The sequence below is a fragment of the Gopherus evgoodei genome, chromosome 7 (genome assembly GCF_007399415.2).
Source record: "Gopherus evgoodei ecotype Sinaloan lineage chromosome 7, rGopEvg1_v1.p, whole genome shotgun sequence".
Taxonomy (NCBI): Eukaryota; Metazoa; Chordata; order Testudines; family Testudinidae; genus Gopherus; species Gopherus evgoodei.
Genome location: NC_044328.1, coordinates 21,942,756 through 21,965,747, shown reverse-complemented (window position 1 = coordinate 21,965,747; position 22,992 = coordinate 21,942,756). Strand labels below are relative to the sequence as shown.

Sequence of the window (22,992 nt, the reverse complement as noted above, 5' to 3'; positions counted from 1 at the left end):
GAAGTACTCCCAGTGTTAAAGTCAAATCTCTAATCTTTATACTAAAAAGTTAAAAATTTGCCTGCAAATGCCAATCTATCCAGCATCAAATTTTCCTTTAAATATAGAATTTATGTATTATTTCAAATTAAATAAAATATCGCCTTAATTGCAGATAGCAAGACTTCAGGGCTTAGTTGTAATAACTAGAGCCCTGCGCAGATACAAAAAATGTGTATCCGCAGATTTGCAAGACTCTAAACAGCTCCACAGGTCACAGCACAGCAATGGGCACTCGGGGAGGGGTGGGGCAGGGGTGGCTCAGCTCGCTTGTCCGCTTTTCACAGGGGAAAACCCCTGCTCCTTCCCCTCGTTTTTCTCCCCAAGGCCCCACTCCCCCTCCCCCCAGCCAGGCCAGTATGGAGCCCAGCTGGAGAGCCCAGGCCATGAGAAGAGCCAAACTGGCACTTATGGGGAGCCGCAGTAAACCCTCCACCTGCCATGGATGCAGGGCCTGGGGGGAGGGTGGCAGGGACTCAGGCCAGGGGCTGCTTGCCTCCTCCACCTGGCCCAGGGCAAGTGGAGGATCCGCCATGACTCCCCACAGCTGCCCACCCCTTATCATGGCCGGGCTGTAGTGCCAGGTTGGTGAGAGCCATGCTGGCAGCTGTGGGAAGCATGAGTCTCTCCATTTGCCCTGGTGAGTCTGTGCTACAGCTCCAGAGCCCTGCACAGATACAAAATTCATATCCACATCCGAACTGCTATCCGCAAAAATGGACCACAGATATAAAGTGGATACCCACGGATTTGCAGGGCTCTAGCAATAACACTCTCTCTTTAGAGAAGTACTTACCTTTCTGAACATCCCTATCAAGTACTTCATCAAATAACTTCTCTTGGACTGTTTGTGGTAAGTCTTCAATATCTGGAAAAGGAACAATGAATAAAATTGCTTAACACCAACACATTTAAAAATGGAGGAGTACGGATATATGGAATGTGTGCAGTTATTGGTTAGCTGATTCTTACTGTTCACCCTCCTTAACCACCAATTTCTTAACATGGCTTTGCTATTTTCCGTTCAGCTACGTGTGGCCTAAAGCTCCATATCCCAGACTAAGCTAAAAAGCCTTTATGCTGGCTTGTCATGGCGTTCAAAGCACTAAGGGACCTGACAAAGGATTTCTGGACACCTGTAGGATCACCAATGATCTGCTCCAGTGGAATCAGTGAAGTAGGGAACCAGATGAGAAAACAAGAAATAAGTAGAGAAGAAGAGTTTTTCCATATCAGTGTTAGGAAAACCTTGCTCTAGTGCAGATGGTAAATGGAAAGTTGTTTTTCCTAATACCATGGACACCAAGTCCAACATGCTGTTACTTGCCTGCATACCCTTTAGGAAGGGCCCACAGCCTTTACGAAGTCCTATTTCTGCAACAAAAATGATTGTATTCTGTGGTAAGGCAAATGGTTGTTTTATGGGACAAATTTTCCTATATCCTATGATGTGATAAAATACTGACGTACGAAGTTTGGAGCACACCAAATATACTTCAACTGAGATAAATAAGGGCAAATTACATAATTACACTCCTCAAAACTGAAATTTTATAATAAAACGAGTTTCAGAAACTATTTTCACTTTTGGATATAGGCAACCTGTTCTGTTCCAGTGGGCTCTGCATATTCATTTCACATTGTGAAAATATTCAGTTGTACTCTCCCTGAACCCCCCCATGGCCCCCCCCAAAAAGCAACATTATAGGTAAGTTTTTTTAAAGATCTTTAGCAATACGACACTATCAGATTGTCTGCTTCACATTACATGACCCACTGAATCAGAACAAATGAAGTAGCCATAAATGCTACTTTTTGCAGTGGGGAGCAATTCTGTTGTTGTGAGATAGCAGTACAGTGGACCCCTACTTATAGTCATAGTGCACTACAGCCATTGTTTACCTATTGTTGGAAAAATAGCTTAAATGACCAAATACAAAATGGAACAGAAAAAGTCACTATACAGTTTTCCTCACAAGGATTCAAAGAGGGAATTCTAGACAGATAAGCATATTACAGTAAAAGCTGTGTTATCTGGCAGTTTACCAACTCAAAAGCTCTAGAAACCACCATTTCGGATCTCTCCCAATATAAATCTTCATTAGGGTTGCCAGGTGTCCAGTTTTCGACCAGACTGGCAGCTCCAGTCAGTATCATTCACCAAGCCATTAAAAGTCCGGTTGGTGTGGGGCCAACAGGCTTCCTACTTGGCTCTGTGTGGCTCCCCAGAAGCGGTGACATGACCCCGCTGCTCATAGGCAGAGAAACGGCCACGGGGGCTCTGGGTGCTGCCCCGACCCCACCGAGCACTGGCTCCGCAGCTCCTGCAGGTGGAAGCAGTGTGCAAAGCTGCTTGGTGCACCTCTCCCTAGGAACTGCAGGGGCATGTTGACGCTTGCAGGTATTCATCCGAGGTGAGCGTTGCCTGGATGCAGCACCCCAAAACCCTTCCCATGCCCCAAGCCCCTTCCCCAAGTCCCCCTCCCACACCTAAACTCCCTCCCTCCATTGGTAAGTATAACTCTTAGTTAATCGGAATTTTTGACTAAACCACCACCCCCCATTCACGAAACATGCCAAATAAAGTTTTTACTGTATCAAGAGCATTTTTAGGTGAGCCAACAGCCAGACCTGGAAGCATATCCTCTGTACTTTCATAATCCAGGGTCACGGTAGTTTGTAGTTTCATACACAATTAAAGTAACAAAGGCATCATTAACAAAGTGAGGAGCATTTCAAAATTACCTGCAGGTAATGTAAATGTTACGAGGTCAGTTAAAAAATAGCAAGCAAAATCTCCCTTTCGTTGATGAAGAGACGCAGCAATTTCACGTCGGATTTGTTCTGTAAGCTCTGGACACACCATTGCTGGAATGCACTTTGCCGCATGTTGTGATACCTGTAATATAAATAGACTTATTTCTCCTGATAGCTGTTTATATTTAATCAAAAATAGTAAGAAGCGTTAGGTTTTAGATAACATTTCATAGAAAACCTTTTGAGGAACAGAGGGATAGAGTAGGTATTTAAAGTTGTTTATAAAAAAGGAATCTGGAATAAACACAACTCTGAGGGAAAAAGTGATCCCATCAAGACAGATGCAGGGTGGTCACAAATGAGTGTAAATATCAATCTCCAAATAAGTCAACAGCTATCATAAATTGAGTGAATGCAAATACCGTTTACTCATTATGAAGCTAACAGGCACTAAATTGACCACCACATAACAGCCTTGAATCAAGAAAAAATGAAACTGAACAGATGGCTAATGGGGTGGGGTGGAATCAGATAACAGAAGCAAACAAAATGATAGTTCATAAAATGGTGATCCAAACTAGAACCACTGAGACCACATGGTGACAAAAGGAAAAAGCCTGATGTTGTGGATGGGCACGGATTACAATTTAGCATCTTCATGTAAATTTCTTCTTTGTTTCCTTATATTACACGGAATTCTATACCCCCACACTGAATACTTCCCATTTCTTACCTCCCACTTGCCAAAAGTCTAGTAAGTGGGGAAATGACTCTTTTCATGGACCACAAATATTCTGAAGGATTCTGGCCATCAATGGCAGGAAAAAAAGTCAAATATTAACATCAGGTACACATCTAGACTACACAATGGAGATATGCATTTTAAAGGGGTCATTCTGACAAACGTAGGGAACAGCATTACTACTATTTGCTAGGGTTCATTTTCACAACTATTGCAGGTAAAAATTGCTACTGACAAAATCAAAAATACAGGATTTTTCAGTGAAGCTAACTTTGTTTTAAATCTATCCATCAAACCACTTACATACGCGTTCCTCATCATTTAAATGTGCAGTTGCATGTATTAACTGCACAAAATTTCCCACTAGTCATTTCTTCTGCTGCTTTGTTCCTCACCCCCAGGCTTCAGATACATTATGTGCATCTCATCCCCCTTCTCCCACACACTAGCTTCCTTGGGAAAGTTAATCCCCCAACCCTGCGGTAAGAGTAATTTCTCATTAAATTGTCCTTTAAAAGTTGTGTGGATTCCTGATTCAGCTCTAAGCAGGAAGGGGAGTGAACTGACGCTCTGTTGAGTAATTCTTCCCCGAAAGGAGGTAGTTTTGAAAGTACACAAGGGTGCCTCTAGGTGAACTTCACATATCGTCTGACCCATCTGCTCTGTCTGTCCAGCCTAATTTTTAGGTCCAACTTGGACCTAACCAAGTGGAGCAAGTTGTTCTCCAATCCACCCATAACCCTTTCCACCAAACCAGAGTCACCCACAACACTGCTGCCCTCTGCCTGTCGAGTCATTTTTCCCCTTCCTGCCTGTGGAGTTGGCACAGTTGGAGCTGCATACCTGCTCCTGCTATGTGCCACCCCCTGCTGTGCTGTGTGCACTGTGGAGCAAAGGCTGCTGCAACTCCTCAGAAAACTCAGATACAGCAAGTGTTTGTAAGTGTTTTGCTCTACTGGCAGTTCCTCTCCCCAGCCAAAAGCACAGGAGGCAGCAAAGTAGTTTACTTCCACTGCAATAAGGTCAGGAAATATGATCAGACTGTTTATATCTTAAAGTTTCTTGTCAGATATGTGGATATGACAGTCTTGCTGTTTTAAGAGAACTACTGCTGAAGGGGGGGGGGGGAGGCATAAAGATGCTACTCATGCATTTGTCTGTCTCCATCACCTAGCAAAGAAAGTCGCACTGCAATGATTGCAAACTGTGGTAAGGTTATGTAAACACTTTATTTGATCTAAACAAGGGCCAAAGTAACTCACCTCTGTAAGCAAAATTGCTAGCATATTCTGCCTTTGAAAACGTATAGCCAGATGTACAAGTGTGTATCCCACATCAAAAGCAGAAGGGCGATTTAGCAGGTGTACTTCATCTGCTGTAAGCTGGCGTGCAATATCTCCTCCTGATGACTTAAATGCTTCAACAGCAGCTAAATCACCTTCTACAACTCCTGAAGACACACAAAGCACATTATCATTATTATCTAAAATGAAGTTATGATTCTGGATCAAACTACCCTATTTCACACTCTCTATATGCCTATTGGACTCGTCTTTAACAAAAGTAAAACTGCTCACACAGCTGTTTTGAAGTGAAGTGTTCTGCAGTCTTGCACTTATCTTACCCACCAGACCAGTTCCATGTTCCAGCAAGCATATGCTAGGACACCAAGTCAGAGTAGGAGCCTGTGATCCAAGTAAAGCTTGGTGTTGTGGACCATCAGATGACACACTTGGCTTAAATATAGTACATAGCCCTTACATCTGACTATGGATGATGAAAGTGGCCACTCATCATAAAATTCTATTTTGACAACTTTGCCTGCAGTTTATCTTAAAGTCCGTCAAAAATCAGTGTACTCTGTATATGCGAAAGTTTGTTTTGACAAATCCTTTCAAACACAACTTTTTAAATCTAGCCATTTAATCACAGAAAATACTCTTGTACAAGGAAAATGTGACATTCCATCCTAATATACAAGATAAGATGGAAGAAAAATTTAATGTGGAATTGCCTCACTAACACTTAGGTCATAGATAATACTTACTGTAACTCCTTGATCAACTGTCATGTAAAGTATTTGTTTAAAATATTAATTCTGTGCTTGAAGTACAGTCTTTCTAAACAACAATATTCCCTTTTTAAACCGGGGCACCTGTCAGTAACCAAGATGAAAAGAAATGCATTTGTCTGTTTCCATGTATACCAGTGGCGGCTGAGTCCCATACAGCTCTTTTACAGTTCAAGTGCGACTCACAGAGCCCCACACATCCCGTCCCTCCCCTCAATCTACTGCGCGCAGAAGAGGGGGGGAGCAGAACTTGGGGCTTCTGCCCTGAAGTAGGGATGTAAAAAGATTAACCTGCCTTAATCATTAACCCCCACTCAGGCTGTGCCAGCCCCACTGGCCCCATCCCTAGCCAGCCGGATCAGCCCCTTCATTGGTAAACCATTTAAATGGAATATTTAACCGTTTAAATGGTTAACATCTTAAATGGTGTTTACATCCTTACCCTGCAGTGGGGTTAGGAGCTTCTGCAAGACAACTGGTAACCTGCTGAGTGTGTGTGTGTGGGGGGGGTGGTTTTTAAAAATTCAGGGCCCACCCTCAGCAGCCCCTCCCTGCGGCTCCCAGGTGCTAGTCCCGTGTGAAGAGGTAGTGGTAAACAGCTAGAAAGTGCAGGGAGGGGCCGCTTAAATTATTTATAATCTTCTTTAAATAATGTCAGCACAATTCTGTGAATGAGCCTTACTTAACTGCTACTGCAAAGCCAGTAGGGACAGGTCATGCAGCAGCTTCTAAAAAGTGTCTTTGGAAGTGATAAATAAGATACGAATCACAGCAATTGCAGGCAAACATTGCTATGATTAAGGATATGGTCCAACTTTCATTTCAACAACCCTTTTTCCATGTGTTCACATTATTTCTTTGGGCTGAAAATGTCTATGCTTAAAGTTTTTAAAAAGGCGACCTGCACAGGAGTTTAATTTGTTTTAAGTTAAGCTACTGCCTTTCCCCCTCTCCCCTTCTATGATATATAAAAAGGTAACTTGACAGTTATAAAGTTCCAAAAACAAAACAAAAAACCCTAACTATCATGTACAGCAAGTCTGGCCTTCCCTGGTTTCAATAGAAGACCTCTTTTGGGGCCTAGGTCCTGTTTATATTGAACTATTAAAACATTTCCCACTAATGTCAGCAACACTCAGAGCATTAGTACGGACACCTCACCAGCATATTTTTCAACAATCAACATAATGTTGAAAATTGTGTCAGCATCCAATTAGCCAATATGTTCTAACCTTAACACCTGGCCTACACACTAGTTTTCTACCAATTTAACTGTTTTGGTCTGGGGTGGGGTGAGTGTTTAACCAAAATAATTAAAATGGGTACAACAGCTATATACACAAAGGTATCCAATATCAATAGATTTTCCTAAATGTATGAGAATAACTACACTGATATCATATCTTTATATCAGCAAAGCTGTGTCCACACTGGTGGGGGCTGAACTGCTTTAATTATAATGGCATGGTAAAAAACAAGATAATTTTGTGTATAAATTTCTTAGAATGGGTTTGTGGGTTTTTTGGGTGTAGATTATTTTTTCTCTTTTAAATAGGAAAAAGCTAAACTGAAAGAAAGCACTTTAAAATAAGAATGTAAACACAAACTTGAATTCCAACTAAATTGGATGAGAAACACTTTGTTAATCAGGTGTAAGACTGCATAGACAAGACCCTAGTTTAGGTAAGGACTTAAACTAAAAGCTTTCCAAGTTCAGGGTTTCTGTACTTATGCAGATGGCAATACCATGCTAAATAGGGCTGTGTTCTCATGTTTATACAGAGAAAATGCTTCACCTACTTAAGGAAGTTGCTGTGCCTCACCCTCTGAATAGCTGACAATTAGCTTAATTATTGCTTGAATTGCCTGAAGGGCTCCAAGTACATTTACATGGCCGTTTTCAGCCCCACAGCTCAAACTCCATAAGCCCAAATCAACTGAACCAAGCATTGAGACTGGGGGTATGTCTACATCTACAATTTTGCAGCGCTGGTTGTTACAGCTGTATTAGTACAGCTGTATAGGGCCAGCGCTGCAGAGTGGCCACACTTACAGCAACCAGCGCTGCAAGTGGTGTTAGATGTGGCCACACTGCAGCGCTGTTGGGCGGCTTCAAGGGGGGTTCGGCGAACGCGAGAGCAAACCGCAGGGAAGGAGACCTGCTTGCTCGGGGGTTCGGGGAACGCGAGAGCAAACCGGGGAAGGAGACCTGCTTTCCCGCGGTTTGCTCTTGCGTTCCCCGAACCCCCCTGCAAACCGCAGGGATGGAGACCTGCTTGCTCGGGGAACGCGAGAGCAAACCGGGGAAGGAGACCTGCTTGATTACCAGAGAGGCTTCCTCAGGTATGCTGCGATACCTGCTTATTCCACAGAGGTCAAGAAAAGCACTGGTAAGTGTCTACACTTGATTACCAGCGCTGGATCACCAGCGCTGGATCCTCTACACCCGAGACAAAACGGGAGTACGGCCAGCACTGCAAACAGGGAGTTGCAGCGCTGGTGATGCCCTGCAGATGTGTACACCTCCTAAGTTGCAGCGCTGTAACCTCCTCACCAGCGCTGCAACTTTGTGATGTAGACAAGCCCTCAGTGCCCTTGTTTTTTCTTTGCAGTTTAGACGAAGCCCAAACCGCCCTCCCTCCCTGGGTGTCTACATTCCCCACCCCCACTCTGAACTCCTTGCTCCACTCTCTTTACCAACACTGCACATCCCTTGGCTGCTCCTCAGATTTCTCTCCCCTCTCCCTGCCCACCCCATACCACTGGTTCCCAGTCTCTGCCCAGCCAGCCCTAATCTCTCCCTAGCCCTAGGCTCCTTGTCTTAATCTTCTCAACCCACACATACACAGGTCTGGTTCCTTGTTCCCTCTTCATTCAAATCAGGTAGCTTCCTCCTTCACACTGCTTGGGCATCAGCAGAGAAAGGCAAAGGACAGAAAGGCTCCCTGCTCAGTACGGTGCCCAGCACACAACAGCCCAGAGCAGCAACTGAGGAAAAGTCCTGCTCAGTATCAGGTTGGAACAAGTCAGAGCAGTGGACTCTGGAGATTTTAGCTACAAAGACCTAGCAAGTCTCTACTGACCACGTGCAAACTGCAATTTTGCCAAAAGGTTTCAGCCTAGCCAAATTTGAGTACATTTTCACCTAACAGCAAAAGGCATGTTTCCTGGCACAAAAGCTGCCCTCTGTCAAATTTCCAAGTCCCCATTCCAAAGAAGGAGGACACTAAAATTTCTCACAAAACAATTTTCCCCGAGCCTTGATCTGAGAAACAGCTGAAACACTTTGGCTGAAATTTTCCAAAAACAAATCAGCAGGAAGCAGGCAACCTAAAACAGGGAAAGTGTTGGGCAACCTTGTTTACAGGTAATGCCACCTGCACTACCTATAAATCAAATGTGGGCAAACTACAGCCCATGGGCCACATCCGGCCTGCGGGAGCCTCCTGCCCAGCCCCTGAGCCCCTGGCTCAGGAGACTGGCCCCTCCCCGGCTGTTCCACCTCTCCCACAGCCTCAGCTCAATACGCCACCAGCACAATGCTCTGGGTGACAGGGCTGCGAGCTCTTGCCATGCCGTGACTCTGCAGCTGCGCTGCATGACCCAATGCTCTGTGCTGCACTGTGGCGTGGCTGGTTCCAGCTGGGTGGCACAGCTGCTTGTCCTGGTGCAGTAGGCGGCGCGGCTGTAGCGCTGCCAGCCACTAGTTGCTCCACGCAGCGCGGTAAGGGGGCAAGGAGCACTGGATGGGGGGGGGAGTCGGGGTGATGGTCGGGGGCAGGGGTGGTCAGAGGGCAGGGAATGGGGGGTCAGTCAGGAAGGAGAGGAGGGATTAGATGGGAATGGTGGGGGGCAGTCCATGGCATGGGTCCCAAGGGGGCAATCAGGGAATTGGGGGGGGGTGGATGGGGCAGGAGTCCTGGGGGGGAGCACATCAGGGGGAGAGAAGCAGGGGAGGGAGTCAGATGGGGGCACGGACCGGGCCAAACCTGGCTGTTTGGGGAGGGATAGCCTCCCCTAAGTAATCGGCCACACAATTTCTGAAACCTGATGTGGACCTCAGGCTAAAAAATTTACCCATCCCTGCTATAAATAGTGACAAGATGTTACATATTCACAAAGTTTAAGCTCACAAGGGATCATAAGGTCCTCCAGTTAGACCTCCTGTATAGCACAGGCCATTAAGTTAACCAGTGACCCTGTACAGAACCCAATAATTTTGTACGGCTAAATCATGACGTCTAGAAAGGCATCAATTCCCTTGGTAGCCTGTTCATCTCAATTATACCATCCTTACAAGACTATCCTTACAGACCTATGTATGCTCTACAATCACGAGTCTCTAATGACTTACAAGTCACAGAGAATATCTGTTATATAGGGCCCTACCAAATTCACAGTCCATTTTGGTCAATTTCACGGCCAGAGTTTTTTAATTGGCCAATTTCACAATTTCAGATGTTTACATCTGAAATTTCATTGTGCTGTAACCATGGGAATCCCAACCCAAAATGGGACTGAGGGGGTCTCAAAGTTGTTGTAGGGGCAGTAGCAGAATTGCCACCTTCACTTCTGCAGCTGAAGGAGACAGAAGTGGAGGTGAGTCCAATAACCCCAGTGCTGCTAATAATTGCTAGTCACAACCAGTAGTGGATTAACACATGGGCCCTGGCCAATTTGAAAATGGGTGCCCCAAGCCCAGGCAGGGGTGGGGGGAGGGGGCGGGGCAGAAGCCCTGAGCCCAGTGTTCCAAGTCCAGGCAGGAGCCACTGGGTCGGGAGCAGAAGGAGGAGGGAAGATGTGGAAACCAGGCCCAGATCTCAGTGGTTTTATTATCTCAAAGGAGAGCTCTCTCCCATAGGCACAGAGACCCTTCATCAGCTGCGCCACTGCAGTGCTGTACGTATGGACAAACCCTTAATGTGTAAAACTACAGCCAGCCAATCGGTCTTCCCAAAGTTAAGAGAAAAGGGCAGGCTCTGCAACGCAGCAGGATCTCCTCCTTCCTCACAATTTCTCTCAGCACATCCAACAAGGTACATGTTTGCTGCATTTTGTCCGAAGAATGCATGCGAGTTTTAAGAATGCTTGGATACATCTAATACCATTTGTAAAAATCATAGCAGGAGGGAGAACAAACAGGGCAGCCTGTAACAGCCATAATAAACTCAGGGATGAAGCAAAACTAACCAGAGGAATATGCTGGCACATTAGGAATGAACTAACTGTCCTTTTAAGGATGTACTGCAAAATAAGATTTATTACAGATTAGTCTAAATATTTGTACGTGCACAAGAAATGTATTTAGTTGCTTGCATTTAAAACTTTAATATACCACTTCACTAAAATAGAAGGAAAATATGTATTTTATCATGGAGCAATCAACTGTAAACTACTCAATATGAGTGATAAGAATGTTGCTTACTAATTCTCAACTATAATGGAAAGTTGAGATCTCTATACCATAAGTGACAATTTGAATTAAGAGTCATGTTACAAAATACCAATATATCTTAAAAGTATTCTAATTTGACTAGGTAATAAAATAATGAAAAAATACATTCTTTTATCAACATTTGTCTTATTATGATTGTAAACCACTTGCAGGATTGAATTAGAGGTGCAAGTGACAGTAACCCAATATCCATGACTGGAAATCTGGCCTCATTTACTTACAAAGGGAGTAGGTGGTCTGCCAAGTTGGAACTATAAAGCAACATTAATTGATTCCCTTTAGAAAATACCAGAAAAGCAAAACACTTTTATATCATTTATAAATATCGTGCACTAGTTTTACTGGAAAATAAAGAATACACTAATGGAAGAGCCTGATCATTTGACAGCTTTGCAATTCGAATGAGAATTAAAAATGAATTAAAAGAATGAGGCATCAAGTACAGAATCAAACTTGTTCTTCATCCTTGGATGGTAAGGTCAGATGAGTATTTTGAACCCATACTACAGACTACTTAATATTAGTTTTCTTAGATTATCCCTGCTTTAAACTTATCTATCAAGGAGCTTCATTAGAGTCGCAAATGTCTTAAAGAACCACTCACCAATGTGTTACTTACTTCACTGGACTATTGTTACTCCTGGGGGAATTCTGTGCACAGAAAATACATTCAGGCAGGAAGGCACTGCAATTACACCTTTCTTTCACCAGGGGCTGCTATGGCACCAAAAGAGAGAGCAGTTCACTCACTCAGCCACAGAGAGGTAGATGGATAGGCTGCCTTCCTCACAGCACCCTGTCTGCAAGGCCAGGTGAGAAGAGGCATGGGATATTGGTGGACAGACAGAGAAGAGCACATGGAGTTGCTGGGGGAGGGGGTCACAAACCGGGGGTCAGAAGGCCTGGGGGGGGACAGACTGGTGCGGGGCACAGGAGCTAGCAGCTGAATGTGAGTGGGAGTACATGGACAGATGGGGTGCAGGGACATATGGGGATAAGCGGTGGCTGAGTAGGGGCACAGGGATGGATGGAGAGGCTATGAGTCAGCCAGGTTCTGCATAAGGGAGGCTCCCCAACTCTCTAACAATCCCTCTACCTCCAAAAAATCCCTGTTCCATACTTCTTCCATCCACACCCAACAACCCTCCAAGTTCACACCCAGGCTCCATCCCAGCAATTACTTTCTTCTTCCTCAACTCCTATGTTACCACCACCACCCCACCCCCCAACTCCTCAAAGCCTTTGCACTGCTTCTGAGGGGTGAGGGAAAATATGTTTCTGTATTGTAGTTTCAATTAATTTTTACTCAAAGCTTAGTATTAAAATGCCTAGTAAGGAATCTACTTGTCAAAAACATTTCTTGGATCTTTTTTGTTGTCTCTATTATTACAGACATACTTGCTGACATGTACTTTGAAATAAATTACCAAAATAATTGAAATTGGTTGATTATATTGTGTTACTTTAACAAATAAAATATGCAGAATTTTAAAATTTTGGGCAGAGAATTCCCCCAGGAGTATTTAATGACAATGTTAAACAACAGCCTGATCTCAAAATTAATTATAGCATTGAACAGTAGTATCGACATTTTTTCACATAAATATTGGGTGTGATTATATGAATAGTCAAATTAAGTTTTAAAAATTCTTTCAGACTTTTATGATTGTAAGTGCAGTTGCAATGACAACCAAAAATCAGCAAAAGCAAAACTGCTGCCCCTTCCCAAGATATAGTCTTGAAGGTAGGATCACTGCATCAAGAACATGTGCCTCTGGAGTTTGTTGCCTCTGTATACAAACACAACATTCTCCATGTTGAGGTGCAAATCTTTTCATGTCTACTGTAATTCTGAATGTTCGAGAGGCAACATGATCTAGAAGCTAGAGCAAGGCAGTGAAGTTGGGAGGACAGTGTTCTCTTTCAAACTGCCACAATCTGTGCGTCTCACATTTCCTCATCTATAAAATCAGTCATTACCATTTTCAAGCCCTGGGAGACCTTCAGACAGTGCAGTTGGTACACAGGATATTAAACATGACCAGCAAAAGGGGAAGAAAATGGGTTTCCCTCTTGCGCATTTAAATTCTGTTTGGAAATTTTATTTCATTGCCGTATTTCTGTATTTTTGGTTAAACCATGGTATAACTCAGAACCGTTGCACTAGTTTAAATACATTGATCGAGTTAAACTGGTGCAAACCTCTAAAATGGGAGCACTTAAATCCATTTAACTCAAATAAGTTTAACTTCATTAGTACGTATATTAACTTGCATTGATAAGTTAAGCAAGGGTTAAACTAGTTTAAGTGCAATTATATTTGGGGGTTACACCAGTTTAACTAAACAGATTTTAAATTGATTTAAACAGATTCAACTTTCCTAATATATACATGCCCTTAATTAAATTTGTTCAGATACTTTCATACATCAGTGTCGAGGAGTTAGAATGGAACTGAACTGCAAAAGAAGCAGAAGTGTGATATTTTATCAGTAATAGTTATGTGTCTTTAAGAAGTGGTTTTCTCTGGATGAAATAAGCTTTATATTAGCATTTTTCATATGTTCTATATAATATGATTAAATCCAAAATACATAAAATGCAACTTTTTTTAAATTGCAAAAGATATTAGTAACTATTGGCCTCCATATGAAGGTATTACCTTTTAAAGAAGTATCACAGGGGAAAATCCATGAAATCTTCATCATGAGACCTGCAAAGTTCAGCACATGCTACTCACAATTGGCATTCTGGATTCCCCAGAAGCTTTAAAGCTTCATGTTTACTTAATGTATCTCAGAGTACATCTGATGTTTTGGTCACTCTGATCCTTTACTGATTAAATTACTTACTAAAACAAGGCACTTTCAAAATACATTCATATTTAAGTAATTCAAGAAGCAAGCAAATTACTATTGCCTTATACAAAGTAGTGTATGTACAGGATATTCTGTAATTGTTTTTGCAGTTTTGCACCAGACAGCAATTTAGCTATCGCTGTTCTGGAACAAACTTTTCAAGTATTTAATATTTCAGAACACAAGGAAAATACAAATACTGCAGAATATACCAGAGGACATTTTTTCTATCTTTCAGACATCACAAAGGAAAAAAAAAAATCTATTTCACTAATCTAACATCTAATAAGATGGCATTAAAAAGCTAACTAGACATCTACAGGGCAAACAAAGGATCTCTAACAATAACTCTGTACATGAAGGGCATGCAAGAAAAAAAAAATCTTTTACCTGTTCCATTTGAGGAAGGAAAAAGGGATGGTGAAAAGTAGTGACTATGGGGAAAAAAACATGGCCAGTATACATTTTAATGGCCACCATCATTTGAAAGAATAAGAGAGTGGAATCGACCTCCTTTCAAAAGAAGGACATACAAGCTTTAAGTCTATGCATGGAACTCTTTACCCATCAAAGGAGAGCACTGTATCTTTTAGCTGACTGAAATGCACATCCATGTACATAATAAGAACATTCATTTGCAGCCTAATAGATTACCATAATGGTGTTTCACAAATCAGTTCTTGAACAATGCCAAGTGCAATAAAGTCGCTTCATGACAAATCAAGGAATGGTATGGGACAAACATTGTTAGAGCTGGAATTTCAAAAGAAGTGTCCTACTCCAAAGTCACTGTAAATTTCAAGCATTTAACCTACTCCTATGCATAAGCCTCGAACTGCTGCTTCTGGGCAATTACATCACAAAAATTAAACTCACAAGGTCAATAACTGGAGAAAAAGAACAGAGACATGAGAGCAGGGTTAACAGCATTGGGAGCATTATCCAGAATTTCCTTACGAAAGCACTAAAATACAAAACAAAATTGGTATCTGAATTTCTGAAGTCAGTTGGCTTTAAGACACTTTCAGAAATCTTGTTAATATTTACAACATGATATTCATGTTAACACAACATTTTCAAGGTCAATATTACACATGCAGCTTCTTGGAACTACATATTTGTGTTATTTTTAACAACTGACTGAGCATCTTGTGCTGATACAAGCTCTACACTGTTTACAAAATATTTCCAAGCTACATCTGGTGATTCTACTGGTACATCTTGTAATAGTAAACAGAGCAGCAATTTTAAATACACAGGTAGAGCATTTTTCACACTATTGTGCGCACAAGTTGGTTCTTTGATTTCTCTTAGATAATAAATCTATATAAACAGATTCAGCAGCTCTTCTGTATCAACTGCCATAAAGTCAGAAGAGCTCATGCAACTAGTCACACACAAAATGGCTCTACTTATCTCGAAGATAACTTGCCAAGTTCTGTCAAGTTTGCAGATACGTCCCAATTCATCACCACTAAATGTTATTTCAGGAACTGTAACATTCAGTTCACTTAAGTGCAGTTGAAGTGAAATTATATTATTATTACAAAACTGCATGTTGACAGCTTGTTAACCACAAACTTACAACGTGCATTTTACTTTCCATTCCCCTCCACATACTATCACAATATAACAAGAGACAGACAACTTACCCACACAAGCATTTAGAAATAGCCAATCAGTCTTTTTCATTCTATTTTTTATTTGCTTTAGTTTTTTGAAGTCAACTTCAAGTTCCTCCTTGCTGCCAACAGCTCCAGCCAATTCAATTCTTTGGAAGTCCATTTTCACTTCTGATTCACGTTTGCTTGTAGGAGGAGATCTTCTTTGGCTATTACCGCTACTGCAGCTTCCCCTCCATCGAGCTCTGTCTTGCTCATTTATGATTGAAGAAGCCTCTTCTGTGTCTGCCAGTTCTATTGCTTCAATGTTGTTAGGTCTGGGATGATCACATACCACACATTTCTTGGCCTTAGCCCAGTTTTCATATGTACATACAGAACAAGTCCAGTGCTGTACCCTCGTGTTCAGTTTATTTCTATCATTGTACTCTTCACAAGGATTAACAGAAAAGGGGACTGATCTTGAACCAGACCCTGAAGACTGAGGAGATTCTGTGGGGCTCCTGGTCCTACGCTGGGACAAGCACTGAGTACATCTTATCGCTCTTGGCCAGTTCAAGTACGTGCACATGTGGCATGACCATTTATTTGCACTTTCCATACTGTAAGAAGATTTAACCCTTGGTCTTGCACTAGAATCTGGACATATCAAAGGGCTGCTTCCTCCTTCAATGCTTGTAGGATCCCAATCTCTACCGACTTCACTTGAACCACTTTTGAATGGATCTTCTGTAATAATTGTTCCACTAGGCCTCTGAGCACGACACATGGTACACTTAATTGCAGATGGCCAATTTTCATATGTACAATACTCACAAGCCCATTTAATTCCACGTTCTGTCATTGTGCACTTCTTGAAGTAAGTTGTGTTGGGCAGAAAGCTATAAATAATTAGAAAATATTATTAGAACATAATGGCTGCATATTATACCATAAGTTTTATCAAAAGGATAGCGTACTTTTAGGCAAACATCCTGATTAATGCTTAAGCAACTTTTTCTTTTTTTTTTTTAAATGCAGGAATAGGGTTTCCCAAGAGGAAATGAAAATGGACTTCAGATTTTAAGTCTCTCCTTCAATTTAAGCTGAAAACTTCACAAACAGATTCCAAAGATGGAATACTGTTTACTGCTTAATAGTCTTCTGAAGGTTTTACAGACTTGACATCTTTACCTAGGTCCTCTTCCACAGTACGAAGAGAACACTGGAATGATAAAGGTATGGGGAAGGAACCGGGGGGGGGGGGGGGGAGGGAGGAAGAGTAGGGAAATGGAACACAAAGGCTGACAATTGTCTGATTCTTCTAGACTAGATAAGTCAGTATGAGTACAACGGTATAGAAAAGGTAGCATTTAATTGTCCAAAGTCCCTCATTTCAAGGGTTAAGTATGTTGATAGGTAAAGCTAGAATTGTGTGGGTTTGCTTTACTCCGTTGCACCAGACAGGTAGATAGTTTTGTTAAGATGGCATACACTAAACAGCGTGTTGAGTATGGTTTAAGAGTATACATAAGGTGTTCAAGCCTATTTGTTTAACATTGTTCAGGTCAATAGCTGCTATTAGAAAAATCAGAAAAATGCCAGTGCAGAAACTATGTTTGTTGGCAGGCCTTTTAAAGATATGTACTCCAATCCTGATTTCCACATTACAATGATTTTTAAAAAATAAAATTACTTTCTCTAAGGAAGAGAAGATTCTGTCTCCATGCTGGTGCAGACCTTGCCCTCCTCAAACTGCAAAATGGGATGGATGACACTATGTGACAACTATCCCTGTAAACAAAATGAAGACAGTTTCAATTAAGGCCTCACACTGGACTTGAGCAACCAGAAAAGTAGTGCTTTGTATGCCACTCCCATTCTAATCCCTGGCTTCTGTTTAAACTCAGTCATGACCTACTCTAAGCCTAATGCATACTTAACATCTCTAAATAAGTTTGCCACTGATCAATTTTGGGGAAGAACCAGCCACAGTGCACCATACAACCATTTAACTGTTCAACTTTCATTAACAGTAACTGAAGTAGGAGAGCTAAATTCACACAAAGTTTGAACTTGTATCACTACGTCTATCAATGTCTCTACTTCAATTAAGAACTCAACTAAGTCGAAGTCTAATATTAAGCCATTTTGATTTTACAATCTGAGAGAAAACTGCATTCATTTCCATTCCCTGTATTGGTTTTACTTCATGAATTGCAAGTTATGCACTGTTTTCAAGAGTATATCCTCCTCAATACAAACTCAGTACATCAGTTCAACTGTTAGTTTTCATATTTCCATGATACTGCTATTTTCCTGTACAGCTGATGGGGAAAAAAAGTTAGTGGAATCTCAGAGTTACGAACTGACTAGTCAACCCCACACCCCATTTGGAACTGGAAGTACACAGTCAGGCAGCAGAGACAAAAATGCAAATACTACACAGTACAGAACTGCGTTAAGCATAAACCACAAAAAAGGGGAGGGGGAGTTTAAAAAAATTGACAAGATAAAGAAAACTTTCTCTGCTTGTTTCATTTCATTGAGAGTTAAAAGCAGCATTTTCTTCTGCATAGTATGTTTCAAAACTGCATTATGTTGTAAACTTTTGAAAGAACCACCACAACATTTTGTTCAGAGTTACAATCAACCTCCATTCCCGAGCTGTTTGTAATTCTAAAGTTCTACTGTAAACGTTGGCTTTTAACTCAAATGCACCTCACACGCATGTAGACTGAAAGGGTCTCACAATGTTAGTTTATGTCTCTTCTATATTTAGAAGTCAAAATTATGCAGGTGCTAGATTTCTCACTGAAACACCTTCAAAACATTTTTGTGCCACAGTTATCAGCCACAGAGTTGCAAATCAAAAACTGTTTGAATGGATTACAGACAGTCAATCTAGTACAGTGCGAAGGTAAAGCTTGTTAGCACTCTGTGGTTCCAGCACAGTGCCCCTCCCTGACCAGCTTCTGACTGCAATAAAACAGTGACATACCTCTTTGGTAGTTGTCCTTTGAGAGGTGATGCACATATCAGTTCCACTTTAGGTATGTTCACGTGCCAGTCAACCGAAGTGGAGAATTTTTCCACATAATGAAACCCATCACAGCAACACTGTGCCCCCTGCACACTCATGTTGCTAGCCAACAGCATGAAGGGGCAGAGCAACCCCCAAGTCCCTTCACACTGGAGACCAGTATTGGCTGTGACTGATAAAGAAGGAAAGGAGGGTGGGTCATGGAAGGAACATGTGCCACACATCTCAAAGAGCAACAGGTATGCAACTTTTTTTTCCTTCGAGTGCTTGCACTCACCCATTCCACTTTAGGCAACTCATAAGCAGTTCCAGAGCCTACCTAAACAAGGACTGCAATACTACTTTCCCAAATCTAGCATAGTCTCTTAAGGCCTGGGAGAAAGCATAATGACGGTGAAAGTATGAACCGATCAAGTCATAGCCTTCCAAGTGTCATGCCCTTTAAAAAAAAAGAGAGAAGCAGCCAATGATGCTTGTGATATTGCAGTGTGCGCTAAAACTCTGAGGCAGTGGAACACTAGAATATCATAGCACAGACAAATACAAGAGGAGATCCAGAAAGAGATCTTCTGCAAAGTGACAGGTTGCCCTTCATCCTGCCAGCGAAAGAGGCAAAATTGCAGAGAGATGTTCAACTCTTTAATCTCATTCAGGAAAAAGGCTAAACACCCTAGAGAACATCCGAAGTATGACATTTTCCTCAGCTCTGTGACAATGAGGCTTCAGAAAAGAGATTGGTAAATATACAGTCTGACTGAGATAAAAAAAATCTATGCCACTTTGGTAAGCAATATGGGGTGTCAATGCAAACAAACTCTCTCTTTATAGGACACCATGTAAAAGAGGATCACCCATCAAAGCCTGAAGCTCTATTACCCTCCCAACTAAAGTGATAGCTACCAGGAATATTACCTTCATTGAGAAAAAAGAAAAAAACCCAGACATAGGTTCAAAAATGGGCTCCATTAAAATCAAAATAACCAAACTCAGACCCCAGGATGGTGTGGTGTATCAAATAGGTCAGAGGAACCCATCCATACCTTTCAAGAACCTAACAGTCTCATGGTCCGGGGGGTGGGTGTAGGGGGGAAATCTTCCAGGCACACATGGAAGCAATGTGAAGATATTTGCCAGATGAACTCTCAGTGAACTTGCAAAGTCCTTGGTCTTTTAGGTGAAGGAAGTATACACTGAATGGGAGCCTGTGAAGGGAACGTATCTTTCTGCTGGAACCACACTGGGAATCTCTTCCATCAGCCATTTCCTGGGGCAGGTATAGAAGATTTCCAGCTCGAACAGACAGCTTCCTGGGGAATTAATCACAGAGCATCTATGCAGTCATGTGCATTCTGAGAGGGCTGGAATCGTCGTGGTCCTGCAAAACTACATCCAAGACCTGAGGGAGCATTACAGGATCCTGGATTGAAAGGCTCAACAGATCTGAGAACCAATCCTGACAAGGCCAGGATGGCACTATAAAAATTATTATGCACAATCCTGTCTAAACTTGCTCAAAACTCTCAGCACCATAGGGATGGGGGAGGGAAGCATATAAAAAAAGTTTCCCCTTCCAGAACAGTAGCCGCCTGGGTTAGACTCAAACTCTCAGAACTGGAAGGGACCTCGAGAGGTCATCTAGTCCAGTCCCCTGCACTCAAGGCAGGACTAAGCATTATCTAGACCATCCCTGACAGGTGTTTGTCCAACCTGCTCTTAAAAATCCCCAATGATGGAGATTCCACAGCCTCCCTAGGCAATTTTATTCTATTGCTTAACCACCCTCACAGTTAGGCTGAACATTTAGGAAAATTTTCCTAAACCTCTCTTGCTGCAATTTAAGCCCATTGCTTCTTGTCCTACTCTCATAGGTTAAGAACAACAATTTTTCTCCCTCTTCCTTCTAACAATCTTTTATGTACTTAAAACTGTCATAGCCCCTCAATCTTCTCTTCTCCAGACTAAAACCCATTTTTTTCAATCTTCTCTCATAGGTCATATTTTCTAGACCTTTAATCATTTTTGTTGCTCTTCTCTGAACTCTCTACAATTTGTCCATATATCTTTCCTGAAATGTGGCATCCAGAACTGGACACAATACTCCAGTTGAGCCTAATCAGCGCAGAGTAGAGCAGAAGAATTACTTCTCATATCTTGCTTATAATACTCCTGCTAATACATCCCAGAATGATGTTTGGTTTTTCGCAACAGTGTTACACTGTTCACTCATATTTAGCTTGCGAGCCACTATGACCCCCAGATCGCTTTCCGCAGTACTTCTTCCTAGGCAGTCATTTCCCATTTTGTGTGTGTGCAAGGTTGTGAACTATTCTTGAACAGAACTGATGACATTTCCTCTTCTGTCAGGCTGAGGGATGACTTATGGTCTCTGCTGAATGTTCTGCAGAAAAATGGTATGCTAGACAGTTCTGAGATCTAGGAAAGCAGGACGCTTTTAGCATTATCTCATTCCTGATGTAGATGTAGGAAGACCAGAGGCTCTTTCCTTCTTAGGAAAGGGAGTCTGACTGAGTTCCTTCCTGCTTGTACTGAACAACCTTTGACGTGGGGAGGAAATTTTACAGGCCAGGTGAACAGCTCAAAGCTCCAAAAACCCTGGTGTGCAGGAATCCTACACTGACCAGAGACCCTGAGTCTCAAAGTTCTCTACATGAGCTTCCCTAACCAAGAAATGAATCATCCACAACTAGGGTAATGGAGGGCACAATTTGGGCAAAAGGATCCCCACTGCATACACTGGCAGGGTCCATCCACCAGTCCAGGGACGTCAAGACACTTCTTGGTACGAGTCAGCTTCTCCAACAGATGACAAGAGGGACAGTAGACAGATTTCAACCATTTCTGCATGGTTCTGAGGTGAAGTCTAGCATGAGGAGTCACATATGTACACACTGCATGTGACCTACAAGCTTCAGACTATTGCTGACTGTCATATGAGGACGTGCCTTTAAGTCTTCGCATGGGTCCAGTACCTCCTGAAGCCTGGCTTGAGATAAATACTGTCTCACTTAGGTCAAATTGAGAACTACTCCTCTGAATCTGATTCTCTGTACAGGTAGAACAGGTTTCTCCTTGTTGATCCTCTTTCATTTGGGACTGCTGAACTGAATCTTCTCAATGGCCACTAGTACTTGTTGTCTGGACCAATCTCAAACCAGGCACTCATCCAGATGTGTACATCTGGACAGCTATCCTTCAGAGATGTGCTGCAATCACTGCCATCCTCTTTGTGAAAACTCAAGGGACTGAAGACCAAAGAGGAGGAGTGTAAACTTATAATGAATGTCTCCTACAACCAACTGTAAGAATCTACTGTGACTCTACTGAATGACCACATGGAAGCAAGCATCCTTTAAATCAAGGACAACGAAGCAAACATAGTGTATAGACAGAATAATATGTGCTAGGGTAACCATATGAAACTTAACTTATGTACTTGTTGAGCTTCTGTAGGTCTAAAAATAGGTCTGAGGCCTTCCTTGGACTTATTTTCTCAACCAAAATAGGAACAGAATCCTTTTCCCTGATGAGGAGACACTTCCTCTATGGACCTTAACTGTAACAGTGACTGAACATCTTCAATTAGTACAGTCTCAGGAGTCCCTGAAAAGGGATAGGAGAAGGACGTGAAGGAGAGATAGAAGTGACCTGCAGAGTATATCCCAGTTCCACCATGATTAGAACCCACTGATCAGATGTAATGTGGATCTAAGCACTTACTTAGGACTTGGGACAACCTACTGCCAAAAGGCACGAGAAGTCAAAATGAGGGGTTCGCTGACCTTAACCAAGGAGTTGATAGTCTGTAGCATCTAAGCTATCTGTTGGAGTTAGCAGAAGAGGAAGAGATGCTGGTCTTCTTCTGTGAGTCTTACGGCCTTTCCTCAATTGATGGGGCTAACAGGGTAACACTGATATCGATCCTGGATTTGAAGATGGAACTGCTTTCTCTGTGGGCCTGCAATATAAAGGCCAAAGACTTAGGGTTGCCCGAAAATTTTCTAGAGAATGAAGTTCTTCATCTCTCTTCTCTAAAATAGGTTTAGTTGTTCAAAGGCACCTGTGGTGATGCCCCCCCTCCCCGAGCTGCGTTCCCTCCCCCTCCTCCCCCAAGCACCCGCAGCAGTACCCCACAGCCATCACCCAAGGTTTTTCCCTCCCCCTCCACCCCAAGTTTTAATCAGGGATATATAGTAAAACAAGTCATGGACAGGTCACAGGATGTGAATTTGTGTTTACTGCCGTGACTTTTATTAAAAATACCCATGACTAAAATGTAGCCTTACTGATAAGTGCTCTATATTCCTTCTCAGCCTGGCAACATGTCAAGGAATTTTAGCACCGAGGCCCTATTGGAGTAATCATAACAAGCAAAGAGTCTGGTAGTTAGCAATTTCAACTGTACTCC

General features: G+C 42.3%; 1 protein-coding gene across 5 annotated transcripts in view; it reads right to left on the bottom strand.

The window, feature by feature from the left end:
* Positions 1 to 22,992, bottom strand: part of ZRANB1 (zinc finger RANBP2-type containing 1) — a 71,395-nt gene that overhangs the window by 18,593 nt on the left and 29,810 nt on the right. For 3 of the 5 annotated variants that reach the window (XR_004001371.1, XM_030570783.1, XM_030570780.1), the window contains exons 2-6: positions 15,575 to 16,425; positions 13,727 to 13,777; positions 4,801 to 4,988; positions 2,785 to 2,938; positions 836 to 907 (exon numbers count right to left, since the gene is read on the bottom strand). Coding sequence is in view for 4 of the 5 variants with exons in the window: in XM_030570783.1 (XP_030426643.1) it covers positions 836 to 907; positions 2,785 to 2,938; positions 4,801 to 4,988; positions 13,727 to 13,777; positions 15,575 to 16,388 (1,279 nt within the window). In the remaining variant the exon portion in view is untranslated. Of the gene's footprint in view, positions 1 to 835; positions 908 to 2,784; positions 2,939 to 4,800; positions 4,989 to 13,726; positions 13,778 to 15,574; positions 16,426 to 17,219; positions 17,318 to 22,992 lie in introns of all 5 variants that reach the window. The other 2 variants (XM_030570781.1, XM_030570782.1) reach the window with 2 other exon arrangements.